The 22,324-nt window shown below is 53.8% G+C and overlaps 1 protein-coding gene across 9 annotated transcripts in view; it reads left to right on the forward strand.

Moving 5' to 3' along the window:
* Positions 1–22,324, forward strand: part of NRXN2 (neurexin 2) — a 109,865-nt gene that overhangs the window by 3,377 nt on the left and 84,164 nt on the right. For 7 of the 9 annotated variants that reach the window (XM_045556156.1, XM_045556159.1, XM_045556160.1 and 4 more), the window contains exons 2-3: positions 6,170–7,146; positions 18,782–18,799. In XM_045556156.1, coding sequence (XP_045412112.1) covers positions 6,417–7,146; positions 18,782–18,799 — 748 coding nt within the window. In that variant the 5' untranslated portion in view covers positions 6,170–6,416. Of the gene's footprint in view, positions 1–6,169; positions 7,147–18,781; positions 18,800–22,324 lie in introns of those variants that run through there. The other 2 variants (XM_045556155.1, XM_045556157.1) reach the window with 1 other exon arrangement.

The raw sequence follows: 22,324 nt of genomic DNA on the forward strand, positions 1-22,324 counted from the left end.
AACATTCCAGGCACCTTGTGCTTACTCACAAGGCCGCCCCTGGAAACCATCTGTCCCCTCTGCATCACTGGGCCACACCCACCCAGGTTGGTGTGTCCCAGCTGTGCAAAACATAGGGACACTTGGAGCTCATCTTTCCCACCGCCTACCCCCATGGTGCCACGTGCTCTGGCCCCCACTCCACCGATCGCCCCATTGTACCTCTGCCCCAGCTCGCCCATTTCCCAAGCCCCACACACCTGGCACCATTCAGCATTCTCGCCCTGCACACCTCGAGCTGCCACCCCTTGTGTCCAGCCCTCTTCACACTTCTCTCCATGTGCCCAGAGACCTGCTCAGGGGACTCACAGACATGCCCACTCACTCCCAGCCCACCTGTCTTCAGACCTATTCATTTGTTCTTTTTTTTTTTTTTTTTGAGACAGAGTCTTACTCTGTTGCCCGGGCTAGAGTGCCGTGGCATCAGCTTTGCTCACAGCAACCTCAGACTCCTGGGCTCAGGCAATCCTCCTGCCTCAGCCTCCTGAGTAGCTGGGACTACAGGCATGTGCCACCATGCCCGGCTAATTTTTCTATATATATATCTTTAGCTGTCCGTATAATTTCTTTCTATGTTTAGTAGAGATGGGGTCTCGCTCTTGCTCAGGCTGGTCTCAAACTCCTGAGCTCAAACGATCCGCCCGCCTCGGCCTCCCAGAGTGCTAGGATTACAGGTGTGAGCCACCGTGCCCGGCCTATTCACTTGTTCTTCTACCTTCTGAGGCAGAGTGGAGGGCATCAGGGCTGGGAGTTAGAACCAAATCTGAGTCCCAGCCCTGCCACCTATGAGTTGTGTGACCTGGGGTGGGCCCCTTCTCCCCTCTGCATGTCAGTTTCCTTATCTGTAAGAGGGGCAATGATAATACCTGCCTTGCTTACTTTCCTTACCAGGTGCTGGTGGGAATCAAAGGAAACACCATACACATGTAGTTCTGCAAACTGTAAAAGGCTGAGGAGTCTTAAAATCATCATTAATATGGCACACACTTTTTCACACTTTATGCTAGGCACTGTACTAAGTGCTTTACATATATTAATTCTAATTTTGACAACATTATTATCTCTATACATTAAAAAACTGAAGCACAGAGAGGCTAAGTAACTTGCCAAAGGTCACACAGCTAGATAGGGGTAGGGCTGGTATTTGAACCCAGGCTCCAGAGCCAGTGCCTCTAACCATTGCACTAATTTTTGTTTGCCTACTGCTGAGGTTGTGGCTGGGTGTGTACCTGCTGGGGGTCTTCCCTTGTCTCTGCCAGGCCATCAGGGCTTACAGGAAGGGGCAGGAAGGCAAGGTAGGAACTGTTTGCAGTCTGCCAATCCTGCCTGGTGTTTTAAGGGGAGAGAAGACTCTCCAAAAAACATTCTGCACCTGAAAGGGACCTGATGGGTGAAGCAGTCTGATGTCCCCCTCCAATATGATTCAAGAGCCCCTTCCTGAGCATCTCCGAGCAGTAGTCATCCTGCTTCAGCTCGTACACCTCCACAGACAGGGAACTCACCACCCCCTGAGGCAGCCTACTCCACTGTTGGAGGCTTTGGATTGCCAGCAAGTTTCTCTTTAGCTTGAGCCAAAATCTCCCCCCCGCCCCGCCCCGTAACACGCACTTCTCCCACCTGTCCACGTGCTGCCTTCTGGGGCCACCAGAATGTGTGTAAACCCAGCTCTTCCTCTCTGGCGCCTGGGGGAGGCCCCTGCTGTCTCACTCCCAGCTGGCATGAGAGGATGCTGGCGTGAGGAGAGGAGAGCCAGAGGGAGGCTGGCATTCCCATGGCTGGAGGTGTGTGCGTGTTTGTGTTGGCATGGCCAGAGAGGGGGCTGTGCGGATGCTGGGAGAAGGGCCCCTGGCCAAGCACTCTGCCAGGGGAGGTACAGACTTCCTCATCCCAGAATGTGCACCCATTTGCTCATGTTTTACTGGTGGAGTTGGGGCTGAGGACTTTGGTTGGGCAGGAAGGCTCAGGGCTGCATCAGTGGGTACAGTGAGAAGCATCTAGAATGGAAGCCCAGTGACTTCGGTTCTAGTCTTGCTTTTCTTTGTGATCCCAGCTCAGTCACTGCCCCTCTCTGGGACTCAGTTTCCACCTCAGGTAAAAGTGAGAGAGATGAACTCCATGAGCTCTGAGGCCTCTTTCTCTCAGCCCCAGGGTGGGCTCAGAGTCTGGGGCGCCTGTAGAGGGTGGTGTCCGCTGTGAAGGCCAGCTCAGAGGAGGGTGGGCTCTGAGCCCCAGACACTGCCCTGTGGCCTGGGGACAGTACGAGGTAGAAGAAAGGCCATAGACTTTGCAGCCAGCAGAGCCACACCTGCACTGTGACATCGGGCAAGTGAATACATCTTTCTAAGCTCAGTTTCCTCATCTGAAAGCCTGAGTGACAAAAGTACCTCTTAGAACCTGGAGGATTAAATAAGACAGTGCACATGGGGGTCCCGCCTTATGTAGAGTTTGGAGCCCAAAAGTTGCAACCCAGAGGTTACAATGGCACTGCCCTGGCTGTGGGAGGATGAGGAGGAGGCTGTCTGGCTTAGGAGGACCCAGCAAGAGTTAGTGGGAGAGAACAGAGTCAGGGAGAGAGTAGGCAGGAGTCCTGAGGGCAGCCTAGTCACCCCAAGCCCCACCCCCTCCAGCTTCAGTCACCAGTGGTCTGAGGCTGCAGGGTCCATCTGTGGGCAGGGGATGCTAGGGAGCTGAGTGGGTGCAGAATCCTCGGATTACTGTGGAGGTCAGCTCCCCAGAGCTGTGGTGGCCCCAGGCCAGCAGCGTGCACTGCACGGGGATGCCAGTGAGCACGCAGGGTACGCTGGGGCTGCTTTTGCCAATGTCCCTGCACTGGCAGTGGGCCCTGGAGAAGAAGAGTGGGTCTTGGAGGACAGTGCCTAAGCGCTGTGGGTGCAGGGGGCTTCCACTGCACTGCATGAGCCCAGGGGAGGGGCCACTTCCTTGCACAACTCCAGGGGACACCGTTTACTTGATATAGTTGTGGGAGGCAATGGGCTAGGCCCCTGGGGAGGAGAGTGCTGGAGATTAGGGCTGCTGCTGAGGCCAGAGTGGAGTACCAGGGGCCGAGGGAGGATGGGGCACCCTAGGTCAGCAGGGACACCCTGTGTCCTGGGAGAAGGGTGGGTTGGAGGCTAGGTCAGCACAAGCCTGGCCTGCGGCGGGGAGGCTGGAGGAAGGGGAAGGCTCGGGGAGAGCAGCACATTTCCTGGGCATGGGGTGCGGGGGTGGGGTGGAAGGGACCCAGGTGTCCGCTTAGCTCACACTGCTCTTGGGGATATCTCTGCCTCAGAAGCCTGTAGCTGTCCCAAGGGTCTCTAGGTCCCCAGGGAGAGGACTCAGGGAGGGCTGGGGCATCCTTCTGGTCAGCCCTGCAGCCCCTGTGCCCCTGGCACCGAGCCAGGCCAGCCTGTGCTGCAGAGCTGTGGGCTGTGGGGAGAATGAGTAATGAGCCTTGAGGGGCTGCAGGCTCAGAGCCTGCCCTCACCCCTCCCTCGAGGCGCCCACATAAGCCCAGCCTCTGCCCCACAGCCGCTCACAGACACGTGCCTCCTTCCTCACACAGAGCACGGTCACCTCCTCCTGGACTCTCACTTGCTTCCCAAACCCCGCCCCCTCAACCAGGTAACAGTCCCTCTGGCTCTTAGGACACAGGGCCTGCCTCCCAGGCTCTGTCTGCTTCCCCACCATCCTTCGCTTTCCTCCTCCAACCCCCTGAACGGAGGGTGACACTTCCCTAGGCTTTTCCTCAAGAACCCCACTGCCACTTCCCTAGAGGGTGGGACAAGTGAGCATGGCAGGCGAACTGGGTTGGGAGTGGGGCAGGGGATAGAAATCCCCCCTCTCCCGGGCTTGGGGGTGAGTGGACAGCAGCACAGAATCCTATTCCTTCCGCCAGCAGAAATCGATAGCTAATTAATTCCCTCCCCAAAATAGTGTCTGGAGGTGGGGGTGGGGTCTGGGAGAGAGGCAGATGGAGGCTAGGCTAGGCCAGACTGAGACCCAGACCCCAGCAGGGAGGGAGGAAGGATGGTCACTTCTGGCCACAGGGCTGTGCCTCTGCTGGGGTCTCTGGCTACTCCCTCTGGAAAAGTAGGGGTGCTTTGGCCTTTCCCTCCCCGATGACTGAGGGACCCCCTCTTCTGCCCAGGGCTAGGGTGTGTGTGTGTGAGGGGGGTGAGGGCGTCAATCAGGCTGGGAGCAGGTGCTGCATTTAATTTGATTGGCTAATTAGCTCGCACATGTTAATTATCTCCATTACCCAATGAGGAGAGGCAGTGGCAAAGCTATATATAACCTCGACAGTGTTTGTAGGGAGTGGGGGCTGCTTGCCTAGATCTCCTCCCCTCTGCCTGGGAAGGGGCAGCCCTTGGAGAGGTACTGGGGCAGGACACTTGGGTCCCCCTTGGAGCCTGTAGGATTGGGAGGGCAGCTGTCAGAAGGAGCTGGATGGAGGGACCTGAGGGCTGGGCTGTTTTGGTCTCTTGGACATGGCTCTCCACACACTCTCTATGGCTTTCTGAGGCCCTCTCTGTCCCATCTGCCTTCTGTACATGCTGCACTCTTGGCTCACCCCCTCATTATGATTTTTAGGGGGGCCCCAACTTCCTCCCACAGAACTCTTTGGCTCCTCACTGCACCCCTGCAACCTTCCCCTCCCCAAGTCAGCCCTCTCCTCTTCTTTTGGCTCTCACCTTTGAGCTACACCTGTGGCTATCCTGTCCTCATTTCTTTCCTGGGGATGTTGGAGTCGAACAGACTTGGATCTGAGTCCCAGTTCCATGCTGATTGGCCGTGTGACCTTGGGAAAGTCCCTGGACTTCTTACGTGGGTTTCCCTGGTGGTTAATGGGAATAATGGGACTTCTCCAAATGATTAAGTAAAATGACATTTGTAAAAATGCCCAGTATCCAGGGCCTTGACAAATGCTGTTTGAATTGGGAATTTAATTTTCTCTATCTTCCTTTTCTTTTCTGCCCGCCAGGCCACCTTCCTCCTCCATCACTCTTCCATCTCTGTCACTTTTCATGCGCTTCCTCTCTCCTTCCTCTTTCTCTCTCCCCCCTTTCAATCTTTCCCTGTCTCTTCCAAACTCTGGCCCCTCCCTGCTTCTCTCCCAGGCTTATCCCCACCTCCTTCCCTCTCTCCCTCCCCAAAATAAAATCAATGCAATATTCAGGAGGGTTGTTGGATATAAATAATTACGACTCAGAGTTTAACGAGATGCAAATTCCCCTCCCTGGCGTGGGGTATAAATTGCTCTCTGACAGCCCGTTACAAGGGTAATCATTTCAGAAAGGCAATTTTATGCAAATGAGCCTGCATGCCTCCTGGTGGCTCCCCTAGTCCTGGGTGGGGGTGGCAGGAGGAACTGAGGGGTGAAGAGAACCTGGGTAGTGGGGCCAGTCCTGAGGCTGAGGACCAGGAGTTGGTGGTTGAGGGTGACAGACATTTAGCTTCCGGAAGGACCTGGGCTGGTGAGGGGAAAGGTTGGGGCCTGGGAAGGGGTGAGTATGGGTTGGGGGAATTGGAGACACACAATCAGATGCCTGTGTCCTTGCATGAATGGAGAGGGCTTGGGGCCTAGAAACCTGGGTCTTGGCTAGCTTCTCTCCTTGTCCCCTTCCCCGCCTGGTTACCCTGTGATGCCATTGACGAATTGGCATTTAATTAATCCCAATGAATTATTTAGCAACTTCATTATCCAGCATCAAGAGCTGATGAAAGAGAAGAGCGGTGGCTGGAGGTGGGAGCCAGGCACAGAGGTTGGGCAGCTCAGAGAAGGAGCTGGGATCACCAGCTGGAGAAGAGTTCCTAGGCGGAGCCCCAGGAACTGGCCTTAGTCTTAACACCTGGGTCCTTTGAGAGGGTGAGATTGAGGACACTTGGGTTGTTGGCTCCTATTGGACTCTAACGTGTCACCTCCCCACCTCTGAAACCAATAATGCCCCCCGTAAGTGTCATCTCTCCCCAAGTGTTGGGCCCCCAGTACTCCATCCACGGTGGTGTCTCTTGCCTCAGGACCCTCTCCAGGACAGGGCCAGCACAAGTCTAAGAGGAAAACAAAAGGGACACCTAGGGGCCCCCTCCTCCAAGCTCCTCATTAACCTTTTCCTCTCTGTTTCCCCCGCAGGCATCCCTCTCCCATCTTCTGTCCGAGCCCGCAGCGGGGGAGGGGCGCCGCCGCCGCCGCCACCCAAGGAAAGCCCGCACGTGGGCCTCTGCGCGCCTTGCCCCGAGGCCGGGCTCATGGCACTGTGAGCCGGCGAGGTAGCCCCGCTCGGCGCAGGGGGCGCCCGGCCCCCTCCCCGCCCCATGAGCCCGCGGCTCTGAGGCCTGAGCGGGGCCGGGGGCCGGGCGGGGCCGGGGCCGCCAGAGGCATGGCGCCCGGGAGTCGGTGGCGGCCGCCACCGCCGCTGCTGCTGCTGTTGCTGCTGCTGGCGCTGGTGCCGGGCGCGGACGGCCTGGAGTTCGGTGGCGGCCCAGGGCAGTGGGCTCGCTACGCGCGCTGGGCGGGCGCGGCGAGCAGCGGCGAGCTCAGCTTCAGCCTGCGCACCAACGCCACGCGCGCGCTGCTGCTCTACCTGGACGACGGCGGAGACTGCGACTTCCTGGAGCTGCTGCTGGTGGATGGGCGCCTGCGGCTGCGCTTCACGCTCTCGTGCGCCGAGCCGGCCACACTGCAGCTGGACACTCCGGTGGCCGACGACCGCTGGCACATGGTGCTGCTGACCCGCGACGCGCGGCGCACGGCGTTGGCAGTGGACGGCGAGGCCCGCGCCGCCGAGGTGCGCTCCAAGCGGCGCGAGATGCAGGTGGCCAGCGACCTGTTCGTGGGCGGCATCCCGCCCGACGTGCGCCTCTCGGCGCTCACGCTCAGCACAATCAAATACGAACCGCCCTTCCGCGGCCTTCTGGCCAACCTGAAGCTGGGCGAGCGGCCCCCTGCGCTGCTGGGCAGCCAGGGCCTGCGCGGCGCCGCCGCCGACCCGCTGTGCGCGCCCGCGCGCAACCCCTGCGCCAACGGCGGCCTCTGCACCGTGCTGGCCCCAGGCGAGGTGGGCTGCGATTGCAGCCACACGGGCTTCGGCGGCAAGTTCTGCAGCGAAGGTGAGCCCCTCGGCGCCGCCGGGAGTGAGGGGCAGGGCCTGTGGGGCGCCCGAGACCCGCAGGCTCGGGTGCGAGAGCGTGTGCGGCACGCAACGGTTGCGGGAACGTGTCCCCGTGTGGCGCGCGTGACGACGCGTGTTTGGGGGAGGGAGAGAGGCGTGAGGTTAACCAGTGGGCGGGGAGGGCGGGGCCAATATGGGCGTGGCCAGCGTGAGTCCTGAGGCGCCCCCTGGGTAGCCTGTGTCATCAGGTTCAGGAAGGGTTAGTGAGGTCCTGGGAGGCGTTGGGGCAGAGACTGTGAGGCGCTGGTGACGGCTTGTGGGTCCGGTCTGTGTGGGTGGGGCCTTGTGGGCGGAAACTGTGGGCCCCCTGAAGGACAGTGGGTGGATCCTGTGCGGGGGGCGGGGCCTTGCGTGGGGCCGCGAAGGATTGAGTGGGGCCTGTGTGGGCGAACCCTGTGGGCGGGGCATTGGGGCGTGGCCTATGGGAGACAGTGGGTGGGGCCTTACAGCGGGGCCAGTGTGGGCCCGAGAAGGCTTGGGGCGGGTCTGTGTGGGCGGGACCTGTAAGGACAGGCTTGTGAGAGGCCGCGGGCGAGACCCTGGCCGTGAGGGGCCGGGCGTGGTCCACCGTGGGCCTCAGTCTGTTACGGTCCACGGGTGAAGGGCGGGAGGTGCAGCCTGTGAGGCCTGAGAAGGACGGGGGATGAGGGCCGAGGCATGAGGGTAGCGGCGTGGGGAGAAGGGCACGACGGCGAGGCGAGGGCAGGTGAGGGAGCGCAGGGATTGCGAGGCTGTGGCTGCACCCCCGCCAGGAAGGCGGAACCAGATGTTTCTTTCTCACCACAGAATCGACCTAGCCCCTCCGAGAGTGAAGGAAAAATGAGGGAGAGGGTGGCTGAGGCTTCTCAGGCTTGTGACTGGGAGTTGACAGTTTTGGTGAGGGGCAAAGATGGCTGGTAGTGAGAGACCGAGAGTGGAGGCTTATGTTTTAAACATTGGAGCCCTGGAGAGCTGGGGTGGGAGATTCCTGGGCAGGACAGGGGTTGTTAGGGCTCTGGAATATGGACTTGAACTTGGGATAAGGACTTGGAAGGGAGGCTTATGGGAAGAAGGGAGGGGTTCTGCCAGCACGCTGGCTGCCAGAGGCCAGCTGTCTGGTGCAGATGAGTGAAGTGACGGGGCCAAGTCGCTGGGTTGGGTCAGGCCTGGGGTTGGTCTGTGTTTCAGTGGGGATGAGGGAAGGAGAGATTTAAGGAACCTCTTTCATTTGCGTCTGGCTGGGCAGTGGGGAAGAAGTTCCCCATCTGTTTGAGGGTGGGGCATGTGCCTCTCCTTCATCCCTTGTCCCTGGCAGCTGTTTGTCCAGCAGGTATGTGCAGTCAGACCTGCTTTACTCTCTCCTAATGCCTCTAGAAGTTGTGGGCCACTCAGTGGTTATGTGTGTGTGTCTGCCCTCCGAGAGGTAGAGCCTTTTGGGGAGTGTGTGCATGTGCACATGTGTGCCCACAAACCAGTGTGGCCCTGGGACTGCTTTGGGAGTGGGTGTCCTTGGGGCCACCTGGGGGTGGCCGTGTGCTTGTGGACAGCCATGGGAGGAGCTGAGTCTGCAGGTGTGGCCCTGGGTATGGGAAGCCTATACTTTGGATGGTAGTTTGATCGTGTATTTGTAGTTGTGGTAGATGAACACGTAAGGAAGGCTTGAGGATTGTTTTTGTGGGGTTATTTAGACAAGGTTGTGGGTATATCTTCAGGAACTGTGTGTATGTGTATTAAGTTAATCTGACACCTTCTCACCTTTTCTCCAAGGAGTTCAGGTGTTCCCTAAACTGTGAAATTGTGTGTTTGTGTGTGTTTGCCTGCATGCAGGGGCCCGAGAGTCTGGCAATGTGTATTTTATGTGTGAATGGGTCTGTTTGAACAGTAGTGTTTACAGATAGGAGCTAGTGCTTAGTAGAGTGAGTAGTACCCACGTGTGTGGGTGTGTGCTCATGAATAGGTACCCATGTGCATGTGATTTAACATGAGACCTCAGTAAGACACCCAGCTTTCTTTCCAGGAACTTAACTTGATTCTCTGGTTCCTATGACTCCTCCCCATATGCTTTCTTAAGAAAACAGGATGAACCACCACTCTAATTTGATGGAGGGGAAGTCTGAGCTACAGAGGGGTTACAGTCCCTGGTTCATGGTTTCACTGTGGCTGAATTTGGCCTGGGTGTATGAAAAACGCAGCCAGAGGCACCCTGGTCAACCGGAGCGCTTGAATCTATTCCCTGAAAGGACTCCAGTGAGCCAGACAAGGTGCATACTTCTGAATATGGCTTGTGTGGTTGCATGTCTAAGATGTGCTGGGGTACATGTGTGTGAGAGGGATGGCTGTGTGTATGATATGAGTGTGCTGGGTTGGTATCGAATGAATGTGTCAGCTGTGTTGGAGCTGTGAGAGACGGCAGTATATGTACATCTGACCTATTGTGTGTGTGTGTGTGTGTGTGTGCGTGCATATGAGATTCATGTAAAAAAAGGGAAAGTGAGATATGAGGTGGGTGTCAGACCACTGGTAGGGTCAGGGTTGCCTATGTGTATGTGTGATATCTCTTGAGAGAGCAGTGCTGAAGGGTTGTGTCTTTATGCATTTCTGTATTCCCTGCACCTAATCTAGTACCAGGCACTTAGCGGGTGTTTAATAAAGGATTTGTGGAATGAGTGAAGAGATATTAATAAATATTTGAGGTAATTGGTAAGGCCGTATGTGTATGTGAAAATATGTATCGTGTATTTTCAGATATATGTTGTAGGTGGGCATGGGGGTTGGAGACACTGATTGCACCTGGAGATGACAGGCCCATCAACAACCCTCCTGATTCCCTGCCTTTCTCTCCCTACTCTGCAACCTCATTCCATCTTATATTCGTTCTTTATTTCCTAGGCAGCTTTGGTAATATCCTGTGCTCATTACACTTCTAGTACTTTCTCATCCAGCCAAGGGGGAGAGGCATAGGCTTCCACTATTAGGTATTGGGGTGGGTGAAGGAAGACTTTAAGGGGAGCAGGACTGGCTCCTGATCTCTGAGACAGTTTTCGGTGCCAGAGTCCCCAAGCTTTCCTGGAAGTTACAGTCACTTTATTACTATCTGCTTTGAGTGGTTCCCGATTGTTTCTGAGACTGAGGACATTTTTAAAAGTCAGTAATTCACAGCACCCCTTCCAAAGTAGTTATTATTTTTATACCTGTTTATTGTGAACATAAATGACTCAAAGCTACTGTGAATTCAGAAAAGCTTTTAGATGACTTTGATGTTATATTTGCCATTGTGGTTAATAAAATATACATTAGAAAAATGGTTTTAGCTTTATATGCAAGATGTTCCAATCTGCCTTCAGAGGTCTGGCGTGCATATGATTTGTGGATCCTTTGGAATCACCCCTGCTTTCCTAGAGTCTGGGCTTACCCAATGACTGAGAATCTCCATGCTAGGAGATTTACTTGCTTTCTCCTGGGAGTCTGGCCACACGTAACTGAAGACGGAGCTAAGTATGTGGGGCTGAGAGTCTGTGTGCCCTTGCTGATTATCTGCCCAAACCAGGATAGAGTCGACTGGGATTTTGCAGTAGTTTACATGTCAGTGCTTCCTCATGTCACCCAAGTGTGTGGAGAAGGGGCTGAAAAGTGATCAAGAAGAAGGGATGTGCATGTGTGTGTGGGAGACCTCCCATGGAATGGTGGCCCAAATGTTTAGGACAGAGTGTCAGGTGTGTCACCTTGCTCAGGAGATAAATAGGAAACTAGTGGTAATATGTATGCTTACAGGGAGGTAGATACACAATGTCTTGTGTGTGTTTTGTAAGTTTGTTAGTGATTTGATTCAACAGGTACTTATCAAGGGCTCCTTTCGGATAGGCTGTGTGTTGGGCACTGCAAGGGAGTCAGATGAATAAAATGGACTCTCTGCTCTGGGAGGTGACTGTTAGATTGAAGAAGCAGATAAAAAAGCCATCCAGCCTGTGGTTAAGAGTGCAGATTCTGCATCCAGACTGCCTGGGCAGTGACCTTCGACCTAAGTTCTCTCTGACCTGGTTTCCTTATCTGTAAATGGGGATAGTAATAGTACCTACCTTATACAGTTGTGAAAATTAGATTAGCTAATTCATATGAAGTGCTTAGAACAGGGCCTGGCACATAGAAAATGCTCAATAAGTAATACTGAAAAAACAATACAATGGAGTGTGGTATATGCCTAGAGATGCAGTGAGTCAGTGTAGCTTAGTGATTAAGCCACAGACTCCTGTGGCTCAGATCTGGATTTATATCTGTCTTCTCTACTCACTAGGACTGTGATATCAGGTGAGTACTTAACCTTGAGACTCATTTTTTCTTATCTGTAAAATGAGGATAACTCACTTATCTCATAGGTTTGATGTGAGAATTAAATGAGTGTCTGGTACATAATTAGTGATGAGTAAATGGTAGTTATTATCACAAACAAAGTGCTATTGGAGTTTCAAGGAAGGAGAGAGTTTACAAGTTGGGGGGACTGGTAATAGGTTTGTGAAAGGCATGCTGTTTACAATTTGCCTTAAACATTGATTACTAAGCTTGGTTTTGAGGAGGTCACTCCAAGCAGAGGAACTGGTATGAACAAAGGCATGGAAGGCAGAAATGTATTAATACATCATATCTGTAGAGGGGCAGCAAGGAGTATAGGGAAAATAGTGGAATCTAAGCAGGAGAAGCAGGTTGAGGCCAGGTCTTGGAGATCTGCCTTAAATCATTTAACTCACATTTATTGGATGCTGATTGGGTGTAGCGCATCGGCAAATGGAGTCACAAAAGAATTTTGAGCAGGTAAGTGGATAACATAAGAACTGTATTTAGGAAGCTGGCAGTGAAGTGTAGAGGGGTTATAGGTGGCAGAGTTATGTGGCAGAGAAATCAGTTGGAAGATAGTTCAGAGGCAATGTGGAGGCCCTGAACCCTGTTTGTCTTGGGGAATGGCAGGGAAGGCTGGTGGCAGTCACAGTGGCAGTGGTTGAGGGCATTGCTGAACTAGAGCTGTGGGACTCTGCCTCTTGGGTATGGAGTGGAAGGAGAGGAGTTCGTTTCAAGTTTGCATGGTTGGAAGGATGGTGGAGGCTGAGAGGAAAGGGAAATGTAAGCAAGGGGAGCAGGTTTGGGACAATAGATCACACACGTGTTGAATTGTGGTGCCCCTTGGTGTTCCAGGCTGTTGGAAATGTGAGACCAGAGCTTTCTGTTGAACGTGGGGCAGGAGACCAGGCCCTGGGAGCCATGTGTGTGGAGAGATAGTATCGGAAGCTCTGGGATTGGAGGAAGTGGCCAAGGAGAAGGTGGGGAGAATTAAGCACAAGACTTTAGAGGAGCATGCAGTTGGGAGGAGGCGGAAGAGGAGTGGCCACAGACCCAGTAAAGGAGCAGTTAGAATACAAAGAGAATCAGATCACACGGTCAAGGGAGAAGACAGAGGGGACTCACTGGGTGCCTTCTATGTTTTATCTCATTTAACCCTCATGATTGCCCCATGAGGGTAACTGTCTCCATTTTACAGAGGGTCAAAGTGAGACTCAGGGATGTAGGAGCTGGGATCTGAATCCCAGCAGAGGCTTAGCCCATTAAAACACAAAACTTACCAACATTTAACACATTGCAGATGTGAACACATCTTCACATTATGCTACACACCTTTTTGCCTCCCTAAGTATAACATCTGGAATGTTATTTAACCTTTTCCTGATGACTCAGAGCAGTCATGATTCCCCTCAGGTATTACACTGGACTGTCACGCAGTGGTTCCTTTAGTGGGGTTTGTCCCTGCCTGAAATGATGCCTGACTGCTGTGCTTTTGAGTTCTTATATTAGCTTTTTATAGTTTTTCAGTCTTTGCCCTTAGGAGGAGTTGTCAGGTAGCAACTGACACCTCTCTCTCTCTCTCTCTCTCTCCCTCTCTGTGTATGCTGGTGTTTGTGAACATGGAAATCAGCATTCCCAAGCATGTCAGAACTGTGTGTCAGTAAAAGTAAGTGGGCTCTGGTGAGGGTCTGGGAGGCTCTCCTATGAGAAAAATAACAGTTTGTTTGTTTTTTTTTTTTGAGACACAGTGTCACTCTGTTGCCTGGGCTAGAGTGCTGTGGTGTCAGCCTAGCTCACAGCAACCTCAAACTCCTGGGCTCAAGTGATCCTCCTGCCTCAGCCTCCTGAGTAGCTGGGACTACAGGCATGCGCCACCATGCCCGGCTAATTTTTATATATATATATATTTTTAGTTGTCCAGCTAATTTCTTTCTATTTTTTTAGTAGAGACAGGGTCTCACTCTTGCTCAAGCTGGTCTTGTACTCCTGAGCTCAGGCAATCCTTCTGCCTCGGCCTCTCAAGTGCTAGGATTACAGATGTGAGCCACTGCACTCGGCCTAATAACAGTTTTTAATGCCCAGGTGTTAGATGTCTGTTTTGGCTACTTAGACCTCTTTCTTTTCCCTTTTGTTCTGGTCTTAATCACTGTCCTTGATAACCAATCTCCTGGAATCTGGAGTTCATGTTAGGCAGGACATACCATCTGTGACACCGTCTCTGTCTTTTGGTGAGGCAGGGAAGACTCACATGTGTGAAAATTGAGTAAATGAGGTCATGTATGTTGGGTCACTGTCAGTTCTTTTTTTTTTTTTTTTTTGGGACAGAGTCTCACTCTGTTGCCCCAGGTAGAGTGCAGCGGCATCATTGTACCTCACTGTAACCTCAAACTCCTGGGCTCAAGCGATCCTCCTGCCTCAACCTCCCCAGTAGCTATAGGCGTGTGCCATAATGCCTGGCTAATTTTTCCATTTTTAGTAGAGATGGGGTCTTGCTTTTGCTCAGGCTGGTCTCAAACTCCTGAGCTCAGGCAATCCTTCTGCCTCGGCCTTCCAGAGTGCTAGAATTACAGGTGTGAGCCACCACTCCCAGCCCCACTGTCAGTTCTAACATCAAGTATCATGGATATGACAGTTTCTATGGGTGGAAGCCGCTCCAGGCAGAATGGGATGGACTTCTCTAGAGAGCAGTGCAGAAAGCACCTGCTCTCAGAACCCAGAGACAAGCTAGATGCTCCCAAGCGAAGATGGCAGAATGGTTAAGAGCAAGGGCTGCTTGGTTTGAACTTGGCAATTTACTTATCCACATTGTTCTTCAATCTCCTACTCTGTAAAATGGAGGTAATAATGTTGTTGTAAGAACTAACTGAATGAATATATAGAAATCCTTTACAATGCACTAGGTACTATTCTAAGTGACTGATAAATGCTACTATGGTTATTAACTCTAGCAGTCAGGGAAGGCTTCAGGAAGGAGGTGAGACTTGGCTAGATCTTGAAGCATGACAGAGTGAGAGTCATAATGGTGGATAGGAAAGGGCAAGGCTTTCCCGCCAAGAAAATAGCCTAAATGAGGAGTGCAGGGGTAGTGAGTTGAGTAGGTCAGGGTGTGGTGAAGAGACCAAGTTTGTTGTGCTTTGTGGGACATAAAATCAGAACTATAGATTAGAGTCAGCTTCTAGATGTCTTGACTTCCAGGCCAGGAATGTAGCCCACTGAAAGTTTTAAGCTGGATCGACTCTGTCCCTAACCACTGGGGTGACCTTGAATTTCCACTTTCTCGATCTTGTTCTCCTCACTTCTAAAAAAGAGTAATAGTAATATCCATTTACAAGGCAGTAGTGGTGAGTAAAAGAAGTAATGCCTGTGAAGAGCCAGGCAAAATTTAAATGTGCAGTACATGACAAGTGTTATTTTATTATTCACTCAACAAACATAGGAATGCCTTCTCCTGAGCCAGGAACTGTGCAAGCAGCTGGATATGGAGAGATGAATGAGACATCGTCCTTGCTCTGGGATATTTCATAGTCCAGTCAGGAGGCAGACATATAAACACAACTGCGATATAGATTCAATAAGTGAAATACTACTAGAAGGTACATGCCTGGAGCTGGCACACAAGAGGGTGACTAGCTCTCCCATGTTCAGAACATAGACGGACATGTATTCACCTGAGTCTTAAAGGAAGTGTCGACTTTCTCAGGCAGCTGTGGGTGGAGAAGAGTGTTTCAAGAGCAGGGAATAGTATGTGCAGAAACATGGCGTATTAGGGAAACTGGAAGAAGGTGGGCAGTGGCTGGAGCCTGGATTGTCGCAGGAAAGGAGGGTGGAGGGAGGCACAGTCAAATTTCCAGTGGACTTTCCTGAGAAGTTGGACTTTTTCCTGTAGGCACTGAGAGCCTTGAAGAAGTTTGTGTAGAGTCGTGGCATGGTTGGACCACTTTGGCAGTGTGTGGGGTATGAATTGCGGGGTGAAAAGACTGGCTGTAGCAGGGATCATCTCAGAGATTACTAATGTTCTGAATAGAGGAGCTGGTGAGGGCCTAGTCTGGGCTGTGCTGGTGGGTGTGGAGGGATGATAAGGGTTTCTAGCAGTTTGCTTTCACTTCTAGGGTTTTAGCAGATGGAATTGACAGGGCCGAGTGATTGGCCTGACGAAAGAGCAGGGCAGCTATCTGGGTGCCTCGCTTGATCAGGGAATGCAGACAGGAGGAGAGGGTTTGGGGGGAAGGGTTAGGATCCCCACCTTGGACACATTGAGGGTGAGAAGCCCGTGAGACTGCTCTGAAGGCAGATGGGTACCTAGGTTGGGAGCACAGGAGAGAGGTTTGTACCAGAGCCACTGAAAGGTTCTGAGCGTGTGTGTCACTCACAGCAGTATTTACTAAGTGCATCAGGTACCCGTGCCAAGAGGACCAGGCTGGGGATGGGCAGAGAGACCAATCAGGAGGAGGCTATTGCAGGAAACCAGGGTGAGGCTGGAGGCTATGGTGACCTAGGATGGCGCTGGAGAAGGGCAGAGGTGATTTTATGCTCGTAGGCATGTTTCTTTTTCTGCAAAGAGGAGAGAGACAACACCACTGAGCTCATTAGGGTTACAGGGAGGCTGATGCATGATGTTGCACGTTGAGGGTCAGTATGGTGCCTGGCACATGGCTGATTAGTGGACTCTCTGGGGCCCAGTAGTGTGAGACATGTCGTGAGTGCTCACAAACTGCTGGTTGAAAGCGCTGGCCTAGGAGTTTGAGACCAGCCTGGGCAATATAGTGGACCCCATCTCTACAAAAAATAAAAATAAACAATTTAGCCGGGCATGGTGGCATGCACTTGTAGCCCCAGCTACTTGGGAGGCTGAGGCAGGAGGATTGCTTGATTCCAGGTGTTCAAAGCTACAGTGAGCTATGGTGATGCCGCTGCATTCCAGCCTGGGCAACTGAGCGAGACTAAAAAAAAAAAAAAGAAAGAAAAGAAAGTGCTGGCGTTTGCTAAACACAGGGAAACAGGCACTTGGTTGTGGGGGTGGAGGTGTTGAGAATGGCCTCAGTGGAGTTTAGATGTCAGAGAGCTTGCCAAGCAATTGCTGAGCGGACAGGTGGCCAGCAGGCCTGGCACTCAGGGAGGAGGCTGGGGCTGCAAATGTAGGTTTGGGAGTCCCTGAGCCATGAAAGTGAGCCGTCGCTCTGGAGACCAGGGAGATGTGTGGTGGGCAGGTGACCAAACCTGGAGGGGCCTGTGTGGCAGGTGAGGGGCACAGGTGAGTCAGCAGAAAGCAAAGAGCAGCAGGGCAAGAGTGGTACCCGAGTCTCTCAGCGCTGTCTCTCTGAAACCAGAAGCAAACCAAGCTTGGTTATTTCACCTTTCTGAGCATAGATAGCGTGACGCATGTTTCTGGCAGGTGGAAATACTTTTTGAAATATCTGCCTTGTTGGAATCTAGAAATCACCATGCCACCTTATTTGCACAGGTGCTAGCGAGATGATTGTGCCGACTGACCAGGGCTTTAGCACCCTGGGACCAAAGAAATTCCAATGCAGCGGTCTGCATGACAGCTGAAGGGTTTTCCTGAAGGCTCCTTTAACTAGCCAGCTCCCCCTCAAAATGTAACGTGATTCAGTTTATTTAAGAAAATTGTTGTATATGCAGCTTTTGGGGGATGCAGCTGCAGATAAAAGCAGCTCTGTGTTGTGAGGAAGTATGTTTGTAATGCATGCAGACGTGGAAAGGCTGTGTGTGTAGGTTTAGGAAATGGCAGATAGATCGCAAGGGGGCTGTGTTCATCTCGGGATGTGTGTCTGTAGCCACCGGCGGCAGTGTGGGGTGGTGGCAGTGTACGGTGTGCGCATCTAGTGTTATGTATTGGATCGCTGCAGGTCTTGTGTTTGCATTCAGCCTCTGTGTGTGTGTGTGTGTGTGTGTGTGTGTGTTATGGGGATGGTATAAGGTATGACAAATGACAGTGTTTGTTTTTGGAGTATAGCTAGCTCCCCAAGAACAATTGAACAAATATCACAAAATGGGGTTGGAGGTGGGAGGAGACAGTGTGTGTATGTGTGTGTGTGCATGTGTGTATACATGTGTATCGAGAGGCCTGCACATGTGTGTGTGTTTTCCCACTGGGTTGTATGTTTGTAGCTTATGCTCTTTGTCTCTTCCCGCCTCTTGCTCCATCTGAAGGCTCCCAGAAGGTCAGCAGGTGGGCACGTGGCAGATGTCTGGAGCTGGGGCTGCCTGGCTTCTCTTACAAGACAGACCAGAGCTCAGCCTGCTTGAGGAGTGGTAGCCTAGTTGAAGAAACTGCCTCTGTCCTCCCTTCCTTCCATCTTCTCTCTTGACCCATTTGGTGAGCCCCAAGGCCAGGCCCAGGCAGGCCTCCAACAGGTAATGGCTGCTGGCCCAAAGGGCGTGGCATGACCTAGGGCTGGGCCCAGTGTGCCCCCTGCCACCCCGCCCCGCCCATGGCAGTGGCCATCCAGCCTGGGGCCCTTTGCCTCACCCAGCTGTTGAGAAGGCCTTTATCCTAAAATCTGAACCACAGTCTGCAGGGGCCTCAGAAACTATCTAGTCCCCCCTCACTTTTTGCAGGAGAGGCACTAGAGGCTCAGTGAGGTTAGGCAAATAGGATGGAAGTCACACAGCCCTTTGCGGCAGAACTGACTGTGTCCTGATGCCTTTTCTCCCTTGGGTGGGTGGGGCGATGCAGGGTGGTTGGGTCATTGTGTGCAAAGGCTTCAAATGTGAGTTGTATGAGAGGCTATATGTGCCACTGGATTGCTAAGTGCCTATGTGTGTCAGTGTGTCACCGAGCGTGAGTGTGTCTTGGGTAAGCCTTATAAGACAGCTACTGGTGTGAGTGTGTCCCCATCTGTCTCTGAGATGCAATGGAATGCCTAGAGGAGCCTCTCTGGAGGAGTCGGGAAGCTGAGGCCACCCTTGGCCCTGCCCCAGATTCTCCGTGTGACCTTGAACAGTCACTTCCCTGCTTCGGGCCTCAGTTTCCTGAAATGTCACATGAGGGTTGGGCCCTCTCAGATGGGCTGGCTCTGTGTGTGCAGAGCCGAGTCGGGAACAGCTCTGTCTCTGCCTCATCCCTAGCAAAGCTATTCCTTGAGATTTGCCTTCCAGGTTAGGGGATGCATGTCAGGGCCTGGGTGGGCTTAGGGATCTTGGGCCCCTCATTCTCCTTGGAGCCCGTACCCAAGGCACCCTTGCTAACAGCCCTGTTTTCTTCTCTCTCTGCCTCTCCCTCCTCTGAACCTTGCCGCCTGCAGAGGAGCACCCCATGGAAGGTGAGTGAAGCTTCTCGGTCACTGGGGTAGTGGATCTATCGCCATGGGGGTCCTATGTGAGAGGTATCGGTGGCCACCTGAGAACTCCTTTCCCTGTTTGGGGTTTCTCCAGGGAAGAGTATCTGGGGACCTCTACTGGCTGCCTTGGCCCCCCCGTGCCCATCCCCTCTTTATTGGTGTGGTGGGGAGAACTGCCAGGCAGAGGGCAGGCCCTCCCCTCGCCTGCTTCGCTCCAGGTGCCGAGTGGCCTTTCTCCTTCCTCGCTGGAGAGGGAAAGAGAACTCAAGGGAGGGGATGTGGAGTGGCGGGGGCAGGGGCTGGCAGGATTCCGAAGTGCTCAGACAGGAGGGGTAGGCCCCGTTTTGCCCAGCCCAGCTTAGGGAGCTTAGAAGGGCTGTGCTGCCTGGGGCTGGGATGGTCTGGGTGTGGGCTGCTGCCCCAGAAGCCTGTGCTTGGGGAGAACCTGCTCTGGGCTCTGGAGCCTCTGTTGCAGGGCTTGGGTGGGCTGGAGTGCAGTGGAGAGCTCTGGCAAAGTGGGGTGCCGGGTCCCCGGCTCAGGTGATGTGGGGTGGGGGCTGCTTCTCTGCTCTGCTGTGATGATGCTTGAGGCAGGCCCTAGCCCCTGCCCCATGGGCTGGTAGGTCGGGGTTGTCTGCTTCTTCCTTCAGCCCAGCTGGAGGGCAAGGTGGAGAGTGGGCTTCTCTGGGTCTCTCTGTCCATTCTTTTCCTACCTTCTGTTCTGTTTACCTTTCTCCCACTCTGGGTTTTGTCTTCTTCTTTTCTCCAGGGCTCTGTCCCTGGACCTCTTTCTATCTGTTCTTCTCCACACTCTTTCCGGATTTCTGTCTTTCTCTGAACTTTCCCTCTTGCTTTGGTTTCCCCCCATTTCTTTCTCTTCTTGGGGTGGACTAAGAACAGGGAGAGGGAAGCCTGTGCTGGGCTCTGGGCTTGAAGGCTGGGCTGAAGGTGAGCTGCACAGCCAGCATGGGGGAGGTAGCAGGGCTGGTGCCTCCCTGGGAAGGCAGGTGTGGGAGGGCAAGCCTCAGCCAGGGCCCTGGCCCAGGCCTGCTGGGGGGGGGGTGCAGAGAGAGTGCTGAGGGTGCAGGATCCAGGGAAAGCAAAGTGGCAAGGGGCTCTTGGCCCCATTTTCGGCTGGAGCCTATTTTTCCTCGTGGCGTGCATGGTTTGGCTTATCTCTCTCTCTGGATGTCTCTTCTCTTTGGGGTCTCAGGTCACTGATCCCAGCAGGCAGCACTGTGTGTGTGTGTGTGTGTGTGTGTGTGTGTGTGTGTGTGTGTGTGTCTGCATGCATAGCTGTGCATCTCTGTGTGCCTCTGTGCCCATCTGTGGACATACACTGTGTATGTGTAACCCAGTTTTGTGTCCGAGCGTTTGGGTGTGCTGTGCACTTCCACCATTGCGTCTTCCGTGGTGTGGCCCACATCTCTGTGTCCCTCTGTAAAGTGTCAATGTCTTTGTGTGTCTGCATCTGTGTTTGCATCTCAGTGTGTCAGTGTTTACCTCTGTGTGCGTGTGTCAGAGAGAGAGAGTCTGCGTGTCTGGGTGGGTGCAGCCTTCTGAGGGCTGGAGATAAGATTTAGTGCTGATGTGACTTTTACTTGCTCTTGATGTCATGTCTCCTCTGAACAAAGGGAGAGATGGGGGGAGGAAGAGAGAGAGGGAAAAAAAGGTGGAGGAGAGAGGCTTGGGGGCAGGAAGGAGGGAGCAGAGAGAAACAGGCCGGAGAGGGAGTAGGTGAAGAGGTGGGAAGAGAAGAACTCAAGCCTGAAGCTAGGGCAGCTTGGCCAAGAGAAGAAATCAGGAGGGTGCTGTGGGGAGAGGGGCATGCAGGGAGGAGTGGACAGGAAAGTGATAACAGGGACAGGAAGGGAAGCCAGTCTTCCAGGGCTAGTGTGGAGGAGGCCTGTGGATGCCACCTCTCCATTTCTTTGGTGGCATGGTGGACTGCTGGTTTAGATTGGGCACGGTGTGTGCTTGCACATCAGGGGCTGTGCAAGGGTGTGTATTTGAGGCCATGCATGTGTGTGTATGTGTATATACCCAGCGTGTGATGCATCTCTGTGTCTCTGGGATGTGTCTGTATGCCTGCTCGTGCATCTCAATCTTGTCCCCAGTAACCTGTCTTCCTCTGCTGGTGGTCCTCTCCCAGGTTTCCGCAGGAGAGTTGGGGGTGAGACTGAAAGTGGGGAGGTAGGTTTGGGAGGTGGTGGTTCCTTGGAGGTGGGCTGGGGCCTCCTCTGTGGCACTGTGCTCTGGACCCTGCAGTTCCCCTTCAGATCTTTAAAGAGCCCTCTGTGCCTTCACTCTCTCTTCCCAGCACCCCAATACTGTGCCTGAGGCTGGCTCTCTCCAGGAACTTAGACGTCCTGCTCCACAGCCCCTGCAAGCACCTCCTGTTTCCTCTTAGCCTCTTGTAGCAGGGAGAGGAGACCCAGAAGCAGCTAGCTAAAGTGCCCTAGGAAGGGAGCCCTGGTGATGCCATTCATCACTGCCAGCCTCCTCTCCAGTGGTGGGAGAAGGGGCTGATGCTCCGGTGGCCGTGGGAGGAGAATACCCCAGTGGGGCTGGGGCCAGGAGGAGGCAGCAGAGACTTCAGATAGGGGAGACTTTAGGGAGAGAACCCTCGGGTTAGCAGGGGCCAAGCTGGGCTAGACAGGAAGGGACTGGCCTCCCCTTCACCAAGATGGCTGGTGCTGTCACGCCTGAGGGAGCTGAGCAGCTGGTTGCCGTGGTGACAGAGGGAGACTGCCGAATGCTAATGAGGCTGGCGAAGAGCTGGGCAGTGAAAGGGTCTGGGAGGGGGACATGTGGCTCTCCTCACAGCCACAGTCAGGCCTGGGCAGGACAGACGGTGGGTTCACAGGGCACCTGGCTCCTGGGCTGGGGTGGATTCCCAAGGGTGGGAGCCTGAGGGCGAGGCTGCTTCAGACAGGGAGAGTCTGCTGAGGGTTTAGGGCTCTGGGTCTGGGTGCTGGGTTTAGGGTGTTTGCAAAAAGATGCTGGCAGTTCTTGGGGAAAGAGTTGGTAGGAGGCATTCAGAGCAAGGAATGAGGAGCCTCGGTTCAAATGCTTGGGTCCCTACCTGTGTTGTGGATTAAAACCTGTGTCTTCCCAAGAGCTGTTCTGTCCTGAGGCTGTCCTCAGCAGCTGTGGCCTCCTCCCCAGCTGGTCTCAGAGCTGGGGAGAAACCAACGCCACCCCAGAGAGCTGGGGAGAAGAGGGCAACGTGGACCATCTGGCCACATCTGCCACAGGGGCCAGGCCTTTGGCCCCTGGCTGTGCCCTTCCTGGCCCCCTCACTGCCTCTCCTCCTGGGACCTAGGTGTCCTGGCCCTCAGCTTCGTCTCAGAGACACTTGTAGCTCTTTAACCTTGATACTTCCATCTGGGCCCCAGCTTTCTCTCCCTAGGGCCCATGTCTCATCGCCATAGCAGCTGGGATGGTTTCCAAGGGTGACAGTGGTATTATAGGGATGTTCCCTTCCCCACCCTCTTGGCCAGATGC

Source organism: Lemur catta, chromosome 7, assembly GCF_020740605.2.
Source record: "Lemur catta isolate mLemCat1 chromosome 7, mLemCat1.pri, whole genome shotgun sequence".
In the NCBI taxonomy this organism is placed as follows: Eukaryota; Metazoa; Chordata; class Mammalia; order Primates; family Lemuridae; genus Lemur; species Lemur catta.